The sequence below is a fragment of the Gopherus evgoodei genome, chromosome 2, assembly GCF_007399415.2.
Source record: "Gopherus evgoodei ecotype Sinaloan lineage chromosome 2, rGopEvg1_v1.p, whole genome shotgun sequence".
NCBI classification, from domain to species: Eukaryota; Metazoa; Chordata; order Testudines; family Testudinidae; genus Gopherus; species Gopherus evgoodei.
The window spans coordinates 279808438-279826661 of NC_044323.1; the positions used below are offsets into that span (position 1 = coordinate 279808438).

Genomic DNA, 18224 nt, shown 5'->3' on the forward strand with positions numbered 1-18224 from the left:
AAAACAGTTTTATGCCAACTCTGTTGGATGGAAGTGAAACATGGGAACTGAGGAAGGCTGAATAACACCGGACTGATGTTTTCAATTCTCATCATCTCTACCAGCTGCTCCATATCAAGAGGCAAACAAGAACAACAGATCAAGAACGACAAGGAAGACATTTGAAGCTGAACCCAGCTATTCCCGCTGTCAGCAATGGTTCAGTTTCAGTAGCTTTCTTGATATGGACATATTGTAAAAATATAAGACTAGCAAATTCTGAAGCATGTGTATCAAGGATTGCCACTAAACGTCAGTGATCACATAGGTATCGAAAGCTTCAGTGGCATGACAAGATTGCCAGTGATAGACAAACTGAATATACAATCAGCCTTAAGCACCCTGCCAAAGACTGATTCAAGTGGCACTCAATTTGCAAGGAGGCCATGTCCCTTTGAGATTTGCCATGATGATTCTCCCCACTCATGACTATACTCTGTTTGTGTGCATGGTTGTCTAAGAAGTAGAGAATCAGAGGGGGAAACACTGAAGGAATTTCAAGAGGGAGTGTGACAGTCACAGCAATAAATTGGGAAGATTATCACAGCAACATTCTGAATTGACTCAAGGAGCTGAGGTGGCAGGCATAAAGGCCAGAAGAGATTACAGGGGTCAATGTGCGAGACGATCACAGTGTGGGCAGAAGTTCTGGCAGTGTGGCAGACAGGAAGAGTCAAATTTTGGAGATGATGTGTAACAGGAAGAAGTGGAAAGGGGAAAATAAATTGTATGAAGTGAGATTATAAAATAAGAGGGTTGATTAAATGGAAAGCTACAAGAAGGTTGTTTTAGATGAAATTAACAGCATGAATAAAGCTCTCACACCAACAGTAGCAAGACTAAGGAGCAGAGCATGGAAAACCAAATGCTCAGTGAAAGAGAATCAGGGGAGGAAGAGAGACAAATAAGGTCCACGAGGTCGGCTGGAGCATTTTTTTTTTTAAAGGAGGCAATTCTGAATTACATCCTGAAAAGTTCAAATTATAACCGTATAAAATAATTGGAAAACTTTACCAATAGCTTAAAAGCCCTGCAATATTAATGTAAGGTTAAAACGCTGATTTCTGCATCAAACTGTGTTTTTTCTACCCTTCCTATTTTTCAGTAAAGGATTCACCATTAAGACATTTCCCCACTCATAAAATTAAAGCAGAGAAGAAAATTTCTCTCTCTTCTAATTCTCTTCACCAGTCCTCTGCTGTTAAAGTAACAAATGTCTCCTCTGTCACTAACAGATTAGACTAAGCGAGGATTATGAAAACTCAAATTACTGTCACTTTACTTTTGGCATTTCTCTAAGTTTCGACAATAAGTCAGATTCACTTTCAGGTTCCTAGTGCCTCAATGATGGATTTGAAACCCTGAAGTGGAAAGTTTATTTGTGAACAATTTTCTTTATTATATTGCTCTTTAATTATGGAAATATTTCTATTGGTCTTACATTTTATGAGATCTTCTCTTTACACAATTTAAATACTCTGGCCAAATATAAGTTGAACACCCTTTTAGGAGAACACCTCTTCTTGTAGGGTATCTGTTCTAGTTCTCCAGACTGCATGGTGAACATTCCATTGTGGCTTGAAAGCAGCAAGGCTTAACTGAACAGCACACTGAGCCGAGCACCTAGGAGCACTTCCAAATGTTCCATTAACTGATAAGCACACAGGCACACTCCTGTATGTACGGAGTTCCAAGGCAGCAGCAGTACTCTCCTGAACAGTATATGAGCCACTAAACAGCACTGAGGGGCACTTTGGAAGGTGCCCCTAAAAAATGAACACGTACAGTAAAAAATTAAGGCAAGTTACCGTGCTCTACCTGAAATTTTGACTTAGAACCACTATCTTTACCCACACCAGACATTTGTTCTTAAGATGAAATCAGTTGGCCTTTATTTGCTTGTTATAATCCAGTATTTCTGTTTCTATTGGATCAAGGGTAAAACTGATGACAGTATATGGATATGCACTGCAGCTTGTAAATATACAGAGCTAAGTATAATCCATGGCATGTTTGTGTGGCATCTAATTATAAGTATGCCACAGGATTTAGCAGCCTCTTCCCTTCCTCAATATTTCTGATATCCTGATTAGAAGTCACTCTTAAAAAACCTGTATGAGCACTGTCCCTGCTTCCCACTTGCTTCAGAGAAATCATATATCTGGTTTTACTTATTTGGTGTGGAATTAGCTATGCAGTAAAAAATAATTATCCTGAACTACTTTTATGAAGCAAAGAGGATTTTGATTTCCTGCGTGGCTCTTTTTGGATGTTTTGCTATCAAGAACGTATGTACTAAAGCACTCCTTTGAAACTTAAGTATAGCTTAGTGTTTAAACTTAGCTCTTACATAACTAACCACAAGCACTGCCACAATGCTGGACTGCTTGGTAGCATGCTACAAACTGCAAAAAGGCTAGAAAAGCGGGCTTTAAATTTTGTACTGTTGGGATCCTTTAGAGCCATTATTTTAAGTAACTTATTTTGGATTTCAAATTGGAACAAATTAGAAATGTATGATTTATGCTACAGTAGTGCAGGGGGAAAGCTTGTGCTTTAGCAGAAATAAAAGTCAAAGAAAGATGGCTTTCCACTTTAACCAGTGACTCAAAAACAGACTTCACAGTTTCAGAACAGTAAATTGTAATCAGCAAAGTATGTATCACAGAATACAAGCAGTTGACTTAAAACCTAGGCTTGATCTACACTACCAACTTATGTTGGTATAACTACATCAATCAAGAGTTTGGGAAATTCACATCCCTGAGCAACACAGTTATAACAACCTAACCCCCTCCCCCATCAGCTGCAGCACTGTAAGTGTAGACAAGCCCTTAGTCAACTTGAAATTTAGTGCTTGGTCTTTCCTCCTCTCTCTCTATACCCCATCAACAGGCGATCTTCTCCACTCACTTGGTTTCAACTACCACCTTTTACGTCAATGCCTCACTATGCCTGACAGTCCCTCTCTCTCTCTGTCAAAACCCACATCCTAGCCTGTTTTTCTGATCTCATTTTCACTATCCTGTCATTATTTTAAACTTTACGTGGTCCAGGCTGAATTCATCATTTTCCTTCCCTCCTCACCCCACATCAAGCCCTCACTAGTTCCCCCTTTCTCCAGCAGCGTTAATACCAACAATCTTCCAATCACTCATACCTACAGTTTAAGTGTCATCTTGGACTCTGCCTTGTCTCTAGAACCACACATCCATATGGTATCTAAATCTTGTCATTTCTGCCTAAATAACAATTCAAAGGATTGGCCTCTTCTCTTTGTCCACAGTGCCAAAACTCTGATGGACCCTTACGTTGCTTCTTGACTGCAGATACCTTGTCTCCGTCAAGTTTACTTGATCTTTGCAATTGGGTTTCACTTATTACCCATACAGAAAGAATCTTCCCAGCCCATCATTCTGACCATGACACTTTTTCTAAGTCTCTCTACTGGCTTTCCTTTCACTACCACATCAGATACAATCTTCTCATCCTTTACTTTAAGGTCCTCCACCAGTTAGTTCCACCCTGTCTATTCTAATAATTTATCTAATGTCAGCTGCTTTGTTTGCTTTTTACTGCTTTGTCCAGTTGCCCCATATGCATCTATACACTTTCTTCTATTTGCATAGAATGCTTCTCCAAAATTATCTGTAAAGGCACTGTCACAGTTTCAGGGTATCTGTACCTGCATTCCCACTCTTGTGATCCCTGAAGGGCACCCACAGACAGGTTTCCAGCTCTCACTTCCACCTTTTTGTGCACAGACTTACATCTCACTCCCTTCTGACTGGGGATTTTAAGGCTGCACTAATATCTCCAGCAAGCCAGACAGCCTAAAAAGGCCAATGCCTGCACTTTTGCTTTCTCTCTGAGGGCTACGAAGAACGTACCACCCATAGTTATAAGTTACCACACTGCTCCTTCTAAGCAAGCACTTTTATTCTTACAGTAAAAGCATTACAGAAAAAACACAATACAACAATAAAAGCATGCTAAAAAGCTTACCAGAGATCACGTCCAACTTCAACCTAGAGCTCTGGTAGGTTTTATTCCCTCTAAACTCACAGAAGGGTTTTCTCCATGGTTACAGGTTCATTTCTCTTAAATCCAGAACAGATCGGCCATTTCTTTATACAGATCAGGCCTGACAAGCAGCAGACAATAACCCTCTCCTCCAGGCTTGCCTTCAAAAGGCTAGGTCTTTGCATAACTCGAGCTGGGGAATTCGCATTAAGCTCCCCCTATGGGTTCCCCAGGAAATTCATTTGATGCTTCCTGTCCCAAAAGTCCATATTTGACTGGAACATTTTAAATATAATCTTTTGAAGGTATACATTATCCCCAAATGTGAAATAGTTGTGGGTGAGGACAAAGTCAAAAAGTTCAGCCACCAAGTTTGCCATGACATTATCAGAAACAGTATCCCCAATAACCACATTTGGGGACAACATATACCTTCAACTCACCAGCAACCATACAACGAAACACTAACCCAGGAACCTATCCTTGCAACAAAGTCTTTTGCAAACTCTGTCCACATATCTATTCAGGGGACACCATCATAAGGCCTAATCACATCAGCCATACTATCAGAGGCTCGTTCACCTGCACATCTACCAATGTGATATATGCCACCATGTGCCAGCAATGCCCCTCTGCCATGTACACTGGCCAAACCAGACAGTCTCTACACAAAAGAATAAATAGACACAAATCAGACATCAAGATATATAACATTCAAAAACCAGTCGGAGAACACTTCAACCTCCCTGATCACTCAATTACAGACCTCAAAGTCATAACACTCCAACAAAAAAAACTTCAAATACAGACTCCAATGAGAAACTGCAGAACTGGAATGAATTTGCAAACTGGACACCATTAAATTAGGCTTGAATAAAGACTGGGAGTGGATGGGTCATTACACAAAGTAAAAACTATTTCTGCATGCTAAATTTTTCCCCTACTGTTACTTACACCTTCTTGTCAACTTTTGGAAATGAGCCATCCTGATTATCATTACATTTTTTTCTCCTGCTAATAATAGCCCACCTTAATTGATTACTCTCGTTATAGTTGATATGGCAATACCCATTTTTTCATGTTCTCTGTGTTTGTATATACAGTAGGTGTGTGTGTGTGTATATTTTCCTACTGTATTTTCACTGCATGCATCCAATGAAGTGGGTTTTAGCCCATGAAAGCTTATGCTCAAATAAATTTGTTAGTCTCTAAGGTGCCAAAAGTACTCCTCATTCTTTTTACAAATAGTCAGTCACTCTTCAAAAAAATATTTTTGTATTACTACTACTTCATCCTCCCCATGTCCCAATCCTACTCCACCCACTCATCACACACGGGTTTGTTATACCTACTTTAAACATCTTAAATTTTAACACTGAATATTCAAACACTTATGTATATGAGTAGTCCCACTGAACTCAATGACTTTGCTCATGGGCAGAGTTTTTCTTAAATGCTTTCACGATCGGGGCCTCAGACTGTAAGTCTTCAAAGCACCAACTTCTTACAGTTTTTACAAGACTCTGTCGTGTTGGGCACTGACTTGGTTAGGACCTCTAGGCATTACTGTAATATAAGTAATTACATATAAAAAACGACGTTAAAAGAACATTAAGGTTATATTAAGGCAGGGGTCCTGTGGAAAACATGTGATCATGATAATTAAAGACTATCACAACATTAATTGAAGTTATTAATATTAATTTTAATATATGTACTAGGGAGCAATCTTAATTCTGGAACTTCCTAATGCTGAGTGCTTGATTTTGCAACCTTACAAGCAACTGCAAACATGGGTCTTATGATGGAAAGTATTAGGTAAAATTAGGTAGCTTCCATATGAGGAAAGATTAAAAAGACTGGGACTTTTTAGCTTGAAAAAGAGACGACTAAGGGAAGCTATGATAGAGGTCTATAAAATAATGACTGGTATGGAGAAAGTAAATAAGGAAGTGTTATTTACTCCTTCTCATAACACAAGAACTAGAGGTCACCAAGTGAAATTAATAGGCAGCAGGTTTAAAACAAACAAAAGCAAGTATTTTTTCCCACACAACACACAACCTGTGGAACTCCTTGCCAGAGGATGTTGTGAAGACCAAGACTATAACAGGGTTCAAAAAAGAACTAGATACATTCATGGAGGATAGGTCCATCAATGGCTATTAGCCAGGATGGGCAGGGAGGGTATCCCTAGCTTCTGTTTGCCAAAACTGGGAATGGGCAATGGATCACTTGATGATTACCTGTACTGTTCATTCCCCCTGTGGCGCCTGGCATTGGCCACTGTTGGCAGACAAGATACTGGGCTAGATGGATCTTTGGTCTGACCCAGTATGGTCATCTTATGTTCTTAACTATAGGTATGCTATAATGTCTAACATACAGAGTCACATTACCTATACTATAATTAATTTAAAGTTTTAGCACTATGTGAGCTTTGGAGTCATCCTGCCAGTTTTTGTCATTTTACAATCCTATTTTTTTATGTCTTTCTAAACTAAAGCAGAAAGTGACCAGCAATACAAGATAAACAAGTTTAAAAAACATTTCACCTTCCGGTCTCATCTTAGATAATACATTTAACTGTAGCAGAGAAATTTTCAGAACTTTGCTTCTTTTAAGTTGTCACATACTGTGCTGTAATTGGGACCATGAAATACACTAGTCCCAGCTTATTTGATTAAATATCTATTCACTATTTTATTGATGGAGAGTGCATTAGTTATACTGTATCTACAGGAAGAAAAGCACTATTAACATGTGTACATATAGATATGAAATGTTTATAGTGCTTTTATGGTATATTACAACAAAATTCTACCAGAGACCAGAATAGATAGCAAAATATGTGAAACAGAAAATTATTTTGGCACTCATGTTTTGTAGTTACCCAACATCACCTTTCATCCCATCTAAGCAGTTCCTAAATTAATCTACAAATATGGCTTTATGAGATTACTACTACTGAAAAATCCTTCAGGCCTGAGAAAGTGCCTTCTCTTTACTACTATTCAGTGAAAAGTGGTATTTAACTCAAACTATAAGAGTGCTACAGAAATGTACAGTAAAGTAGCCACTGGAAGCAATTGTTAGTGGTGAAGGCTATGTCACAAGCTCAAATCCAGACCAGGTTAGTAGTGACGGAAAATCATTTCACGGCTGTTTAGCAGCCCATATAGAGTGAGTCTGGAGTCTTGGTCTAGTTTTAATATGCAAGTGAGCATAAGACAAACCCCATTAAAAACATATGCAGTCCACCAGCTATCAGCCTTAAAAGAGAGACTAAAGATTGCGTGGTCATGATGACTGATTTACCCCTTCACTGTAGAAGTCTTCCTCCAGTTTAGGATTGAGGTACTTTGGCAAGGTAGTGAAAAGAGCCTTGCATTGCTACTGCACATTTGGAACTTATATATGGAGATACATCTATCTCATAGAACTGGAAGGGACCTTGAAAGATCACTGAGTCTAGTCCCCTGCCTTCACTAGCAGGACCAAGTACTGTCCCTGACAGTTTTGCTTTTTTGTTTTTCCCCCCAGATCCTAAATGGCCCCTTCAAGGATTAAACTCACAACCCTGGGTTTAGCAGGCCAATGCCCAAACCACTGAGCTATCCCTCCCCCGCAACTTGTGCTGTGAATAGTTGTTTTCATTCCCCAAGATTCAAATAAGCTGGCACTTTGCATAAATACTAAATTCACACATATTACTTTTAATGATAGAAGATTAACTGTTTCAGTAATTTGGTCCATGGGGCTATTTGATTTAAAAGCATGCTTTCCAAGAACAAAACTGAGAGGCTACACTTGAACAGATCAGATCAACACTCACAACTAGTGCCCATATACAATCCTATCGTACGCCTTCAATAACATGTATATTGTCCTGTGGTATGACTACATACACCCAATGCTCTAATGACCCATCAACTTTATATATATTTGTATTATATATAGCTACTGTGCAATACTCTCATTGTGACTTTAACATTATGTCAAGAAAAATCTTTGGAGGAAAATACCAAAACATTCCAAGCTTTGTTGAACAAAAACTATTACCATAACATTTAATTTTCTCCCTTTGGCTCTTAAATCCTTCATTCTTCTATCAATGCAAACATATGTAAATATTGGTAACACCCATTATTTTAGCTTTAGTAGGAATTACCACATAATCCCCTTTTATTGATGAAATAATTACTTTAGATAATATCAGATACTTTAAACCAAACCACTAGTTTATATAATGAGTCCTGCAATTCTCTTTGCATGTGTTACCTGATAAAATACTTTTTTACAAGTATTCAAGATTCAAGCAGTTTGATTTAAGAGGGCTCACATGGTCTGTTTTAGTTCCCTGACTAGATGACAACTCACAAGATCAGGATTTTTTGTGGAAACACTTGCGAAATTTAAAATCTGCTTTCCATTAATATGCTATAATATTCTCCTAAAACAGACTATACCTTAAAACAGACTTTCCTGACAGTAAGTTCATTTACTAGAATATTGCAAAATGCAGTCTCAAAGTGAATTTAAGAATTTGAACAAATATGTGCTCAACTTCACTGACTACAAGGGTTCCATGCTCTGTACCAGTGTGTAATTGCTGCTTTCTCCCTGACAGAATCTCACATTACATTTAGTTTTAACTTAAATATGATTTACAGAGAAAACTGAAATACACAAGAGTCCTTCACAGAGTCGTTCTTAGTCTTCTGATGTTGTCTTGTGAAGAATATGCTCACATTTTCTTCTTAGAACCTTCTGCTAAAAATTTACCAAATTATAGCATACATATACTGGTGTCTTTTGATAACAATTTCTTCTCTAATTTTCACCTGATACTAGGCTTAATTGCCATCCTATCGAATCTACAATATCCAATGATATGAAAGCAGCAAAGAGTCCTGTGGCACCTTATAGACTAACAGACATTTTGGAGCATGAGCTTTCGTGGGTGAATACCCACTTCGTCAGATGACATGCATCCCACAAAGTGAGTATTCACCCACGAAAGCTCGTGCTCCAAAATGTTGGTTAGTCTATAAGGTGCCACAGGACTCTTTGCTGCTTTTACAGATCCCGACTAACACGGCTACCCCTCTGATACGTATTCATTTGTGACTCCTTTCATATCATGTATCAGTATACTAAGGCAGCTGAATAAGCTACACTCTGACTTCTTGCATGGGGAAGAAAAAAAAACATGAGGAAACCCTAGTTAAGCTAGCCAACAAATTCCATTACCCTTTCTCCCACTTAAGTATACAGGCCATCAGTTATGATATGAAAATGAATAATTCACATTTCAATGATGTCTTATTGGCACTGACTGTGAATGTGGAACAAATAAAATCCGAGCAGTTTTGTCACTGTCTTAATGAGACAGAGTGCTGATGCAATTGTTGATTGGAAAGAATGTAGATATTAAATTAATTTTGGGAGGGCACTATACAGAGTGGGTTGTGTCTATAGATTTAATTCTCCTACTGTGGATAAACCAAGTTTTTAAACAAAAATATCACGTTTTAAAAAAGTGAGAATGCAGAGTTTCTCTACAAAGTCTTTATATGGGCAATCCACCCATTTAAGCTTTTCACTTTCTTTGAAAGCCACCCTCATGCCCCAACTTCTATGACTTAAAAATCAAGTTAAATATCTTTTAAGTACCCAACAGAACAGTTTACTGGTTTGCTTTCTCCTCCCTCTGCCCCCTCAATAAAGACTTTCCTAAAATGTTAGTGGAACTTCAAAAGTAAACTCCATTTGAACTTAAATTGCTGATCTATTAAATAAAGCATGCAGAATATATATAGTATCACAAAAAATCCTCAAACTATCAATGCAAATATAAACAATGCTCATTACTGATCCTCTTATAAAAGTCAATGTGTAAAGTAATGTATTTCACCAAAACAGATACTATATATTTCAAAGGTCCAAGATTTGTATTATCACTACATAAATAGTGCAACATATAGCATATGAAACTTATCCATTCTGACTGCTGAATAGGGTCTCCTACCTATTTTGTTTTTAATTGGAAAGTCACAACTGAGACTGTCTGTATATTTTTCTAATTATATAAACGTTATATTGTATTTGAACAGGTTTCAGAGTAGCAGCCGTGTTAGTCTGTATCCGCAAAAAGAACAGGAGTACTTGTGGCACCTTAGAGACTAACAAATTTATTTGAGCATAAGCTGTAGCCCACGAAAACTTATGCTCAAATAAATTTGTTAGTCTCTAAGGTGCCACAAGTACTCCTACTGTATTTGAAGTACATCTATAATTACCCTAAAAGTTGTCAGTGAAAAAGAATACCACTGCTGGATTTAAGCAACTCTATGAAATTTTACTTTAAGTTTATCACTGCCTTTGGAGATGCAGCTTTCAAGAACCATTATTTCAAGAACCATCATCTGTACTACCGAACATACAATAATGGCTGTCCCTATTTCAAACTGTTGAAAATAGAAAGGTGTAATATTGTCAAGTGCAGAACAGAAGAAACTAGATTTCTGACAATTGTACAAGTGGGTATGTCTTTTGAAATGATTCAGTCTTCAAGTGAGAAATAAAGGCTGATCACTGCCAGATTTAAAAAGAAATGGGATGGTAGTGCAATTGTATTTATCCAGCAACTCTATTACCCTTCTATTACCTAATAAGTTATTGTAAAAAAGAATAGTTCCACTATAATTTTGAATACAGGGCACATTAATTAACTGTAATCTTTTGAACTACGTTTTGTATTCAGAAGACTACCAAAAGAATGTCATGATTAATACTATTCCTTTGCATACCTCACAAGACATTTTGTCTCCTATTAGCACTCAGCAAAATTTTGTAATATAGAGAAAATCGACAATCTTCTAGTATGTATGTAACTCTCGAAACATTGACAAATGTGAGTTGAAATGTTAAGAAAATCATTATAGGGAACCGAGAGCTGTGAACTTTCAAACTAAGGTAATAAACGTTTCACTTCATTTATCTGGCAATATACTATGAACTTTGACCTAATATAGGGAAGAGAAGGTTTTACATTGTCTTACTTTCATCAGTTATGTCCCTAAAAATCACCTACATTTGTCCCATTCATCATAAAAACATACTGAAAATCGTGATGTCACAAGTGACAGATGCAGATCACAAGATGCAACAACGCCATCTCTGCAATTACACAATATGTCCAGTTCCCTCTGAGTACCGTCCCAGTTGCTTAAATAGGGGAGTAGGTTTAAGTACCAATAATATATGTATAACTTCAGGCTGCTAGGTTGAATGTGATGAAACCAAACTGACAGTTTTATTGCACCATTTTGTTTTCCCTTGACCCACAGTTTCTTCCCAACTTATCTTCTCACCCTGCCTCCATCCCTTCACCCTGTCTCACTTCTGAAGCAAATTTCCTCTGCAGTTTCCCCCCAGCCATCACATTCTTTGCTGGTCCCTGCCAAGCAGAATGGATCTACCACTATGTTGCCCAAGATAATACAGCCTCCATTCCTCCAACCTCAGACAATTCTTCTGCTGCCACCACGATCATCACCACAGAAAGGCAAAATCTGTGTGTTGTTGTTGAAGAAGTTCATGCAGTCTTGACCGTTTGACACATACAGGCTTCAGACCTCAGAGATTTAAAAGGTGCGTTGTGTGTGCACGTGAAGGATGAAACCTGACCGCAGGCTACCACCCTTAAAAGAATGACTGGAAGGAGAGTATATACATGCCACCACCTCTAGCCCCTTGGCTTGCGGGTGCCACTCTCCCTGTCCCACTAGTTTCTGCGGGGCGAGGCGGGGATTCTTTACCTCCTCCAGCAGCGTGACCGTGTTCCTGCAGTTCTGCAGCCGGGTAGTGAAGCTGGAGGTGGTCGGAGAGTTGTAATCCTCCGTGGTCTCCGCGATGAACTCGGGCACGGTGATCTGGTCCGGCATGATCCTGCCCGGAGGGGACGAAGACACGGGGAAGGGGGGAGAAAAGGGACAAGAGGGGGTTAAATATAACACCGAGAGACACGGAGCATCCAGCAGCAGAGCCGGAGAGGCAGGAACTGCCCCCAGCTCCCTGCGGACGGGGGGCTCCCTCTGGCGGGCTCAGCCCCCACGCGCCCGCTGCGGGAGGGGGTGCCGCGGCCAGCTCTCCCGCTCGCGCTCGGGGCTGAGGCGGCGCCGCCGCGGCTCTCGCCCGGGGACCCCTCGCTGGCCGCTGTCCCGGGGAGGGGGGCTGGGAAGTTGAGCACTAACTTGTGCAGGCTCCGGCTGCGCCCCCGGGCGGCGGCGGCGGGGGGGGGGGGGGCGAGCGTAGGGGGAGGAGGAGAAGGGGCGGCGGCGTTGGCGGCTCCGGGGAGTTACTCGCGCTCCAGCCGCCTCTGACAGCCACTGCGTGAGTGACACTCGGCTCGGCAACCCTCCCTCCCGCAGCCGTTACGTGAGCAAACAAGGAAGTGCTCTGCGCTTGCGCCGAACTCGGCCGACACACACACGCGCGCGCGCGGCCACGGCGGGGTGCGCGCGCCACCCGCAGCAGCCCGGCGCGAGACGAGAGGTCGCGCTCCGGGCCCAGTGGAGCCGTGCGCGCGCAGGCGGCCTGTCTGGGTTAGGACCGTGAGTTTAAGAGCGGCGGACAGATTGAGGGCGTCGAAGGGGGGGGCCGGGCCGAGCCAGCTCTGCTCCTTCCACGGGCACCCGCTGCTGCTGTTAGCTCGGCTTGGGCATCCCCCCCGCCCCCCGAAACACAAAGCAACACCGGCATCCCCTGTACACGCGCTGCTATCCGTGCATGGGGGAGGGCTCGGTGCCAGCGGCTTTGTCCTGTGCTGCTGGCATCAGACATCGGAGTGAATGTCTGCGCAGCGGATGGGGGGATGCTATTATTTGTCTTCATGTTTGCAGTCAAAGCACAAACATAAGGAAGCGGGCAAGAGCTCAGGAAGAAGCGCCTGTAATATAAGTGATAAGCAAAAAAAAGCAGATGTAGGACAGACACATTTCAGGGAAAGGGCCCACAGGTTTCTCCTTTTCTCTGCATCTGAAGAAGTGGGTATTCACCCATGAAAGCTCATGCTCCAAAACGTCTGTTAGTCTATAAGGTGCCACAGGACTCTTTGCTCCTTTTCTCTGACACGACCGATGGTCTTTACCAGTCTGACCCCTGCTAGCTATACCCATCATATAGTCTAGTCCCCTCCTGACAGAATTGAACAATTATTCTGTATTACTTAAGGAGCCCGATAAGATGATTTCATAAAGAGTGTCATCTCATCTTATTGTTCTGACCAAACATAAGAACAAGTTTAAATTCCAGTAACATCTTGGCACAAGTTAATATGATTGTCACCCAGCAAGGCACAGATCAATGAATTGCTAGTCTAGTTCCTGGATGAATCCCAACCTATCTAATCAGCTGAAGATAAATCTCAAGGGCAAGACTGTAGTTTTAAAAAAATGTCCATCATGGCCATCAAATTAAAATGCTTTTGCTGTTTCTAGCACTCATAAATCTTTGCTCTGCAAGCAGTTTATGATGAGGAGAGGAGGGGGCAAATTAAGATATTTCATATCTCAATAGACTTATGTTTCTGATTAAATAGTCTAGGCAAGTTGATTATATTGATTTTCTCCCCCAACACCCTCCACTTTTCATTAATAGTAACATATGGGGCACCTGTTTACACAATCACAAAATATAAACAATACATTTTAAAATAAAATTAATTACATATGTAAATCCTTTAAAATTATACTACTTTCAAAGAGCTATACCCGTATTTTTAATACTGAAAAGACGACTGTATTGCATAGATCACTATTACTCCCACCTGGATAAATCAAAACAGCAGCAGGAGTAGCCTGACATTTTCCAAAACTATACAAAGGATTCCTGGGATACACTTAGCAACTTCAGTCTAAAGTTATATAACCCATAAACTTTCAGCGGTGATATTTTTAAATACAGTAATATTTCTAAATAAGGTAAAATACATTTTCTGCACTGTTTTTCCACATAACTTTAGGAATTAACCTGATGAAAAGAATAGGTGCTTTTTAAAATGTCTCTTAAATTTTTATTTCTGTATATGCCTTTAAAAAAAAAAAGCTTAGGCTCAAGAGGCCTAAATAATCACCAACTGCATCTGCTGTTTCAAACAGATTTGTGTATTATGCTGCGTGGAGCCCCCCTCTTCCTATGACCTGCCACAATAAGAGCTGAGCATTGAGAACCAGGGAAATGCATGTATTCTTAAAAACTTCTCTAAAATGAACATTGTGTAGTTGTATGTGCCCATGTCAAATGTTTCTTCACATAATACTCCATATAAGTAACCACACTACAGTAAATCACACTTAGGTTTTAAAGTGGATTCGCATGTAATCCTAAAAGTGTTCCTACCTTTCAAAAAAATAAAAAGCAATATAATAGCACAATTTATATATAAATCTTAAAACCAGAAGTATCTGATTTGTGCCTACCCATAAATACATGTTCTCTGTACAGTTTGCATCCTTTCTCTGCTAGAAAAATATGAGCAGTGCTGAAACAGTCCTGCCTGAAGAAGTTTCTTTCTTTGATCATGATGCCTTAGCAGCAGGCCTCCATGTGTATTGATTCACATGGCCTGGCTTTCCCCTACACAGATGTAAGGGCTGTAAGACTGAGCCCTACATAGAGGAGGGGCACTCACTCTCATGTACTTTTCACTAGTAAAGCTGGCAGGGTCAGGCAGCTGGATAGTACAGACTTGCTGGGAGAGGACGAGCATTAGAAACTGAAGTGATGATATAAGTTCTGAATACCTGCAACCATTGAAGCCATAGAGTCAGAGTCCCTGGGCCAGAGCATCCAGTCAGCTGAGTGTTGCATTCCTGCAGCTGACAGGATGATACGGCTCTGGTTATATGTTGGGGGGGGGGGTGGATTTTAAAGAGAGTGAGACAGAGAATTAAGAGCCATAAGAAAAATAGGGTCTACATTTTCCCTAGAAAAGGGACTTATCCAGTAAGATACAATGTTCTCTCTCAACTCCCACTGAATTCACAGGTACTGCCCAGTACTTTGCAGGATGAGGCCAAGACCATTCAAAAACAACACACACACACACACATACCAATGGACTAACAATAACGGGATTGTAATAAAACAAAAAAAAATCATGGAGCTGTTTTGCAACCATGTTCTCTTTGAAGGTGACCAGCTGCTGTCCCTTTGAGAGAGCCCTGGGACTTGCTCTCAGATGGATTACAAGTAGCACATAGAACGTAGCTGTCTGTTCTTTCTGGCCTTTTCTGACATTTTCTTTGCAGCCTAAGGCTTTCAATTCTGAATATCAGCGTTGAGATGCTTGTCACAACTGCCCTCGTGGAAAGTCCCTGGTGGGTACAGAAGGCATCAGCATTTATCAAAAAAATATTTGAGCTCTTGCTTCAAAATGCTGTAATTCTACTGCTTGGGTGTTTTCTGAATCCATGTTTAATTAATGAACTCTCTCAATAGGCTGTTCTTAATAAGACAAAAAAAAAGTAAGTCAACTACAGCATCTTTGGTCTGGTCTTGCAATCAACATGCCTGTGTAAATGGTAGGTGTTTAATCACTGATGCTATTATTATAAATAATTTGTATCACCATAGTTCCTGAGGCCCAGTGCCCCATTGTGCTAGACACTGAACAAAAAATATAACAAAGAGATGGTCCCTGTCCCAAAGATCCCCATTTTAAGACAAAAAACAGCAGACAGTGTGAAGGCAGTTATGACCAGTGTAATAAACAGCAGTCAGGGCATACCACTTGCCTCACCATTGTGAAGCATTTTGGAAACCTCATGACATAGGTTGGTTTTTAAGAGAGACTGAAAGGAGGAAAACAGAGTGTGTTACAGATATTTACAGGGAGTTCTTACCATGTCTAATGTAGTGGCATAAGAAAAGGCACAAGACTGTTTATCCAAAATGTTGACAAATGAGCAATCAAGGAGGGTATTGTTGGTGTATCGGGAGTTTAAATCTCTGTAACATGTAAGAAATGATGGGTAGTGCCAGAGTAGACTAGAAGGGCCTTAAAGTGAAAGACAGTTTGTTCATGATGCAGTGGGAAAAAAACGGAGACAGGACGAATGCAAGGAGGGAGATGAGACTGAATGAGCCAGAAAGGTGATCTTTACAGCAGTGTTTTGAATGGATATAAGTAGGGTATGAAGGCCAGAGAGGAGGTTTCAATAGTCAAAGTGAAAGAAGAGAAGGGCCTGGATAAGTGTTTTAGCTATGTGGATGGAATGGAAAGACTGGATCTTGGAGTTGTTATACAGGAAGAAATTGCAACATTTAGACACAGCCTGCCTATGATGGTTTTAGAGAGAGGGATGTCCAGATTATAAAACAAATTTCCAATTGCATAATTGCATTCTTCAGTTTCAATCAAAAGTATTCAATATTATTCTTCTCTTCTTGTTATAATCTATTGTATAGTGTTGTTCTATGCTTAAAACAGCAATACTATTTCATCCCAGTGGTGGTTGCATTTTCATAGTGAATTCTTTGGTATCTCTAAGGCAGAAAAACTTTATATACATAAAGTATTATGGTTATATACGTATAGGTTAAGTCTCATAATAACATGCAAAGAACTTCCACTACCTTTAAGAGGAAATACACATGTATATCTATGTGTATTAGAAATATCCAGGAATAACTCTAAAATTGCAACTGTTATAATTTTGGTTGAATGTTGAGGCTGCAGATAAGAACAATCTGCTAAATAAATAAAGTTAAAGCAAGGATGAATTTCGCTTGTTATTTGCAAGTATGGTATCAGCTGTACCAAGATTCAGTACATATTTTTTTGTAAATAGGTCGCACATAGCTTGAATGTTCTTTTTATTTATTATTTACATAAGGATATGTAATATCATCTACTTTGTACTTCAGCTTGAAATGTTTTGTTCAATTCAGGAGCAATTTCACCTTCAGAAACAGTGTCCTAGTACCAGCATGTTCAAGCAGCTGACTCAACCTTGTGTGAAAGGTAAGAAAAATGCATTTTAAATACAGCATGTTTATACTTTTAATCTCATGAAATGCACCATGTACTCACAGTGAAAGGCTCAATCTATTTTAAATGTTGACGCCTATAGCACATATTGACATTGGTGCTAATTTGCTATAAGGAAACGTATATGATAAATTGCAAACTGCCTTCACTAAAGAGACTACAAACAAATCTTTGAAATTATTGTTATTTTTGGTACATAATAGTCAGGTGCCTTTACAATCAAAGAAAGCAACTATCCCTCTACCTCACATAAACTCTCTTTATATGCAAAAAAAAAATCTGATCAAAATTCTGATTGACATGTGTTTTTATGTTACAGCATCCAGCAGCCTGGCTTGTGGAATACATAGTCTGCCTCAATGCCTCAATGTTATTTTGTTACTCCTGTGTAGCTGTTTTCGATACTGGCATCAGCTCATTTCAGTTTTCAAACTGACAACTTCAAGTATTTTTCTTTACTTGGTATTTAAAATTAGATAAGGAAACATAGTTTTCCAAGATAATTTATTATCTTTCAGTTTCAGAGCATATTTTCAGTAATAGGTAAACAAAAGACCCTTTTTACAGTTTTTCAATATTAATATGATAGGAAAAAAGGATACATTGTTTTCCCATTATAGATGACATTTTAGTAACATTAAGTTCTGTCATTTTAATACTATGTGTTAATGAAAAAGATCAAATAAAAACATATAACTGATTACATATTTTGAATGTTGTCCACTTTATCGTTAATATCCTGTGATAACAGCTTATGCTAATGGTGGATGCCCTCAAATAGCTGTGTCAGAAGACAGCTGAAAGCAAAAACCCTGAAAACTAAGAAGAGCATGAAGTTACATGAGATTAAGCTGACTAATTTGCTGATTCAGTTGTGCCTTTGTTTTTGGTATTGTCATGCAAGATCAAAAGTCATACAGACAAACGCCTAATGGCATTCCAGACTCATAGTAACAACAACAGCAATGATCTATTCTTTGGATCCTTGGTATCCTGCCAAATAAAAACAGAGCAAACAGGAACTAATACAAGTGGTACCAGGATGATGTCACAGAAGATGTTCTCTTGTTATTACTGTAGGTAATGAATATTGTATTCAGTACTG

At 39.5% G+C, this 18224-nt stretch overlaps 1 protein-coding gene and 1 long non-coding RNA gene across 7 annotated transcripts in view; one reads left to right on the top strand and one right to left on the bottom strand.

Annotated features, from left to right (window-relative positions):
• Nucleotides 1-18224, bottom strand: part of ASAP1 (ArfGAP with SH3 domain, ankyrin repeat and PH domain 1) — a 376577-nt gene that overhangs the window by 265421 nt on the left and 92932 nt on the right. For 5 of the 6 annotated variants that reach the window (XM_030553834.1, XM_030553836.1, XM_030553832.1 and 2 more), the window contains exon 3: nucleotides 11886-12015. In XM_030553834.1, coding sequence (XP_030409694.1) covers nucleotides 11886-12015 — 130 coding nt within the window. Of the gene's footprint in view, nucleotides 1-11885; nucleotides 12016-12320; nucleotides 12367-18224 lie in introns of those variants that run through there. The other variant, XM_030553835.1, reaches the window with a different exon arrangement.
• On the top strand, nucleotides 14315-17759 carry LOC115647112. Its single transcript, XR_003999214.1, has 3 exons — nucleotides 14315-15650; nucleotides 17020-17092; nucleotides 17439-17759. It is a non-coding gene; the product is annotated as an uncharacterized LOC115647112 (long non-coding RNA).